The sequence below is a fragment of the Muntiacus reevesi genome, chromosome 7, assembly GCF_963930625.1.
Source record: "Muntiacus reevesi chromosome 7, mMunRee1.1, whole genome shotgun sequence".
In the NCBI taxonomy this organism is placed as follows: domain Eukaryota; kingdom Metazoa; phylum Chordata; class Mammalia; order Artiodactyla; family Cervidae; genus Muntiacus; species Muntiacus reevesi.
Genome location: NC_089255.1, coordinates 26,623,434 through 26,630,134, shown reverse-complemented (window position 1 = coordinate 26,630,134; position 6,701 = coordinate 26,623,434). Strand labels below are relative to the sequence as shown.

At 37.0% G+C, this 6,701-nt stretch overlaps 1 protein-coding gene and 1 pseudogene across 1 annotated transcript; both read right to left on the bottom strand.

The window, feature by feature from the left end:
• Positions 1–245: 245 nt before the first annotated feature.
• On the bottom strand, positions 246–1,188 carry LOC136172584 (olfactory receptor 4K13-like; annotated as a pseudogene).
• Positions 1,189–5,256: 4,068 nt separating this feature from the next.
• Positions 5,257–6,192, bottom strand: LOC136171992 (olfactory receptor 4L1-like). The gene has a single exon (XM_065941095.1). It carries the CDS (start codon positions 6,187–6,189, stop codon positions 5,257–5,259), a length of 933 nt encoding a protein of 310 aa, XP_065797167.1. The 5' UTR covers positions 6,190–6,192.
• Positions 6,193–6,701: the final 509 nt, after the last annotated feature.

Genomic DNA, 6,701 nt, shown 5'->3' with positions numbered 1-6,701 from the left:
ACTTCAATACTTACTTACAATATTTTTATATATACTTAAGACTCGCTACCCGTAAATAGCCCTGGAAGAGGAAATGGTAACCCTCTCCAGTATTCTCTCCTGGAAAATCCCGTGGGCAGTGAATCCTGTTGCGCTAGAGCCCCTGGGGTAGCAAAGAGTTGGACATGACTAAAGCGACTTACACAGAGACACACACACACAAAAATAGCAGAGAACATACAACAATTGTGTGTAACAGACAATATTTAGGGGGTGAGCCCAGCACCAATATGATGTTTGCTCAGTCTTCTAATGGCTGCCTTCATTTCCTGATTCCTCAGAGTATAAATAATTGGATTAAGGAGAGGAGTGATGATAGAGTAAAACACAGAAAGAAATTTATCTACAGAGTAGCTATTAAATGGGAAAGCATAGATGAAGATGGCAGGGCCAAAGGAGAGAGTGACTACAGTGATGTGAGCAGAGAGTGTAGACAGAGCCTTGGAGGATGCACTGGAGGAGCGCTGCCAGATGGTGACCAGCATGACAGCGTAGGATATGAGCAAGAGAATGAAGCAGATCAGGGACAAGAGCCCACTGTTCACGATCACCAAGAGCTCTAGGGTGTAAGTATCAGTGCAAGCAAGCTTGATGACCAGGGGGAGGCCGCAAAAAAAAGCTGTCCAATACATTGGGACCACAGAAAGGTAAATTCACAGTGAAAACCATCTGGCTTGTACTATGGATAAGCCCAATCACCCATGAGAGCAGAAGAAACCCAGTAAGCACCCTGTGACTCATGATGGTCTTGTAGTGCAAGGGTTTGCATATGGCAACATACCTGTCAATGGCCATAGCTATCAGAAGAGACATCTCTCCACCCCCAAAGAAGTGCATAAAGAACATCTGGATCATGCAGCCCCACCAGGAGATGGTCTTGTGTTTTCTAAGGAAGTCTGAAATCCCTTTGGGAGTTGCAGCAGAAGAAAGACATAAATCAAAAAATGATAAGTTTGCCAGAAAGAAATACATGGGGGAGTGAAGATGGTTGTCAACTATCACAGAGATGACAACGAGGAGGTTTCCTACTATGATGGCAATATAGACGAGAAAGAAGATTGCAAAAAAGAATATTTGAGTTTCTTGAGAAGTAGAAAGTCCCACCAAGATGAACTCAGAAACACTTGATCTGTTATTCAGGATATCCATTTATCCTTCTGCAGAAGCTTTCTGAAAAGGAAAAACAAACAAGGTGTGATAGGGACTAACAGGTCAGGAAACTCAATATTTGCTTAGGCATGCTGCCTGTCACTCAGGGAAATGACAGCTTTGGCAGTAGGGAGTGCATTTCAGGTATTTTGGACTTGGAGATATTTCACAGGACAACGAGACCATAAAAATGTGATGATTATGGACCAAATTAAATGAATTATTTGCATGGTTAGTGCAAGGCAAGTTCAGTTAGACAGTAGATGTGTCTCCTTTCATGTTCAGCTCCAGATTGCACTGTGTAGAAACACTTAACTATTAGAGTGACAAAGGAGAGCTTTCAAAATCTCTTGGAGGTAGATTTTTATCTTTTGTGAATCTCAAGAAGTACATTATGATATCCTCAGTATGCAGTAACAAGGTTACCTTACTAAAAAAGATATTATGAAGACCAATTCAAGACTAAGGGAACATGAAGAATATAAACAACAAAAATTATAGCAAAAATTAAATGTGGAAGTCAGAGAAAGATAACAAAGGAAACCAGTGAAACCAAGATCTGGTTGTTTTAAAAAAAAATGATGAAAAACAATCATACTCTAAATAGGGTGAGAAGAAAAGAGAAGACGCAATTTAGCAAAATCAGAAATGAAAGAGAATTCATCACTACTGGTATACTCATCCCATAAACATTATAAGGATAGTAAAGAACTCTATAAAATAAATAAAAATTATTGCCAAAATTACATTATGTGCATTATGCTTCCTAAAGTAGATTGATTAAAGACTTGTATTGTTGATAGAAAGTTAAGTATTGAGACAGCTCCATGGTTTACTGAGATCAAACCCTACCCCTTTACACCTGAAACACCAGATTAACTCTCAAAAGTGCAGTTCCTCATTTCACCTGTTTTCCGAACTCTTCCCTTTATGTGGCTATGCAAATAAATGTATTCTATCTGTGCATTCTTACCCTGCATGCTGCATGCTGTCACTTCAGTTGTATTCAACTCTGTGCGACCCTGTGGACTGTGGCCTGCCAGGCAAGAATACTGGAGTGGATTGCTTTGACTTCCTCCAGAGCATCTTTCTGACCCAGGGATATCAATTGTATCTCCTGTGTTTGCAGGCAAGTTTTGCAAAATGCATGACCATTTTTATCTGATATTTGCTTTTAATTCACATATTTTCATAAATACAATGAGTACGTAGAAATACAAAAAACACTGTCACTAAGACCATGAGCTAGTGATGTAACTAAGGTAGTCCTGGTCAACTTTTCACTCAAAGAGATGTAAGGAGCAGGGTGACTGAATTGTTTCCCATTGTGCATCTAAACAAACAAACTAAAAGTATGATGAACTGTTTGAACAGAGTAGCATCTTTGGAGAGTTACTTCTCACCTTTGGACCTCTTTCCTCTCATTGATTTTCCTTAAGTTTCCTTTAACCTTTAACTTTGTCAAGGATAGACAGAAATAGATATGTGGTGCTGATTGAGGTGGATTCTGATAAGCTATTTTTAAAAATACAAATAAAAGGAAAAGTGAATATTTCATCTACATAAATTCACTTATCTAATTGCCTCCACTGTTTAACTGATTTTAGCTCTATTGTTCAAGTTTAATTACTGGCTCAATGATTATCTCTAGTACTTTTATTGCCATCTTCAGAGCCTAGAGTCAGACCTAATGCCAAAATGAGAGAATAAAATAGGAAATATTTGATTATTTGTGGACCTCCAACCTGTTAATCTCACAGTATAGTTTTTAGAGACACAGTATATCCAGTTGACCAGAATCAACATTATATGCACTTAGGTATGTCAGATTACTATCAGTAAGACACACATTTGATAAGTGGCCATACTCTAACCATTATTCTTGACACCATTACTCAGAGTAGCATAGAAACTTCTTTCTTTCAGGTGGTAGTCAGATAGAAAATGGAAATCTTTATATGTGAATCAACATTCCTTCTTTGTGCTTTGTACTCTTAATGCAAGACAATGATTTTATCTAAGCTATAGCCACTGGATCATCTGTGTTTTTCTGAAGTATGCAAATAAGTATATTTGAAGGTGCTCATCGACTTGGCAAACATCACATCTTAGACAGGGTGATTCTTCTCTCTTTTTTTTTGTTTTTTACAAACTCCAGTTCAGTTCAGTTCAGTCGCTCACTTCTGTCTGACTCTTTGCGACCCCATGAACCTCAGCACATCAGGCCTCCCTGTCCATCAGCAACTCCCAGAGTTTACCCAAACTCATGTCCATTGAGTCAGTGATGCCATCCAACCACCTCATCCTCTGTCGTCTCCTTCTCCTCCTGCCATCAGTCTTTCCCAGCATCAGGGTCTTTTCAAATGAGTCAGCTCTTTGCATCAGGTGGCAAAAGTATTGGAGTTTCAGCTTCAACATCAGTCCTTCCAATGCACCCCCAGGCCTGATCTCCTTTAGGACAGACTGGTTGGATCTCCATGCAGTCTAAGGGACTCTCAAGAGTCTTCTCCAACATCACAGTCAAAAGCATCAGTTCTTTGGTGCTCAGGTTTGTTTATATTCCAACTCTCACATCCATACATGTCTACTGGAAAAACTATGTTTGTTTAAATATATGACAATTTTCAGACTGCTGTCACTGGATAGTTTGTCATATATTCCTCTCCATAATTCTGAACAAGTGTAATGAAAGCATCAATATTTTCTATGTGTTGAAACTCCATGATTGACCAAGCCATAAATCAGGCATTTTATCCTTGCAGTTTGTTATCTATCTCCCTTTAAAAATAATTGCATCCCTGGAAACAAATATTCAAATTCCTCTATATTATGTAGTAGCTCAAAGAATAAAGTCATTTAATCTGATCAGGGTAGCCAACAATGAAAATATCTTGAAGACATACCCCTTTCTCTAAGAATAATTCATTTGGCCTAATTGCTGACTTAATTCCCAGTAAACATGATTAGAGTGATTTTTATATTTTTTCCACTTATATAAAAATAAATTTTTTTCCAGTGCAATTTCACTGTTCGACCCTCACCTCAGTTATTATTTTGGCATTTGAATTTTATCATTTATAGACACATTTATATCATAAATGAACTAACATGATAGATGTGATATATAGGTAGAGTAACACATCAGGATTATGTAACCTACTGGGGTGCCTTTGTGCTTTGGAAGTAGCATGACTATGAAATCCTGAATGCTCAGTTATTATCCAGTGATTTTTTTCTGGACTTCAGACTGTTCAGTATATAAATGCATCTCTTAATAGGATGTATAAAGGAGAAAACTCACTTGACTATTTCAGAGTCCTCAGAGACTGGCAGTAAAAAGTAACTGGGCTTGTTAAAAGAGACTTTTGCCATTACAGAAATGGAGACATCATTTTTTATTCTCAAACTGACAATTCTTTAAAGGCTACAATAGATAATAAAGGGGGTTTGGAAGCTGTAACTAGTTGCAAATACTGGGATTTTTGTATAGATTTTTTTTCTCTTATTGTAGTTTAATTTCTAAAATAAGCATTAAGAAATGTTTATTTAGGCAAACATATATATGTTCTAGGTGACTTTAACTGTAAATTTTATTAAGGTTGAAAATGTCACATTTAAACTCAAATCTGTTGAAATTTTTGAGAAATGATATGAGGAAATTTTCCATCATTCCAAAGAAATAATTATTCCACTAACAACTTGTTATACTTTTTATTTTTTAATAATAATGTAGCAAATTTGTAGAAGGATAGGTTCGTTTTGGGGTCATTTTGTTCCTTGTCTTGGCTATTAATTTTTGAGGAGGTCCTACACACTTTATTTTTACCTTACACACTTTATTATTTCTTTATTGAAGAAATTTAATCCCAGCTGAACTGAATTCAATTAAAAATTACTCTTCTAATAAAACAAAATATATCATAGAGATATGATGATGGAACATTTGGTAGGTTTAATATACATTATGAATATTTAAAAAACTACAAAAAGACAAATTAATACCAACTTATTCCGAGATGTACTATATATGGGTTTTGGTCTAGGAATCTTTTACATCATGGCTGTTGCCTAGAAGGTCTTTCTGGAGCTCACATGTTGGGTCCTCAGTCTATTCATGGCTGCTTTCATCTCCTGATTTCTCAGAGTGTAAATAATGGGGTTCAGTAAAGGTGTGATAACTGAATAAAACACAGAAAGAAATTTATCCACTGAAAAGGTACTAAATGGCCAAGCATAAATGAAGATACACGGCCCAAAGAACAGGGTGACCACTGTAATATGAGCAGATAGCGTGGACAGAGCCTTGGAGAGACCACCAGAAGACTGATGTCCAACGGTTACCAGAATGACAATGTAGGAAATGAGCAAGAGTATGAAGGAGAGGAAAGACAATAGCCCACTGTCAGCAATTACTAACAACTCCAGAACATAGGTCTCAGTGCAGGCAAGCTTTATAACCAGCGGAAGGTCACAGAAAATATTGTCCACTATATTGGGACCACAGAAGGGCAAGGTGATGGTAAAAACCATCTGGCTCATTGTATGCACAAAGCCAACAGCCCATGATAGCAGCACAGAGCCTCTGAGTACCCGGTGGTTCATGATGGTTGTGTAGTGAAGAGGCTTACAGATTGCAAAGTACCGATCAACCGCCATAACTATGAGAAGTGTCATCTCACTACCCCCTAAAAAGTGAAGGAAGAACATCTGAGCCATACAGCCCCATAGAGAAATAGTTTTATTTTTCCTGACAAAGTCTGCAACCATCTTGGGGGTTGTGACAGTAGAAATAGACATATCGAGAAAGGAGAGGTCTCCAAGGAGGAAGTACATTGGTGTGGAGTGCAGACGAGAGTCCAAGGTGATGGTGACCACAATGAGAAGGTTTCCTGCCATAATCGTTGCATAGGCCAATAAAAATATGAAAAAAAAGAAAAGCTCAAGTTCCCAAGTGTTGGTGAGTCCTAACAAAGCAAACTCACATATCATTGAGCTGTTCATTTTCATCAAGTTTGTGTGCGTGTTTTCAGAAAGTCTTTAAAATGAAAGTAATCCAGAATGTGGTTATTTAATCTGTGACAGTTTTGAAGGTATTGAGCATATAAAAAGTAGTTTTTGATTCCTACAGAAAAAGAAAAGGTAGATATTTCCGAAAAATGCATTTTAATTGACTAATGCAAGCACATTACTTGTATATACTTTCACATTACTGCATTTATTTTCAAACAGAAAAGCACAAAAGGGAAACTTCTAGTAAATTTTTGTAAATATAGTTTGTGGGTATAGATTTTCTCTCCACATTTATTTGTTGTTTTTACCATGAGTTCATGAATTTATGAACCCTGAGTTTAATGGATCACATAATAATCAAATGGTCTTTGGTCATAAGTTCGTTAAAGTGGATTGGAATATAGTCATGTAACTTTTTGGCAGCTAATATTAAATCTTTTACCCTTTTCACCTTCCTAATTTGAAATATTCAGATATGTTTGTATGAGTTGAATTATATACCC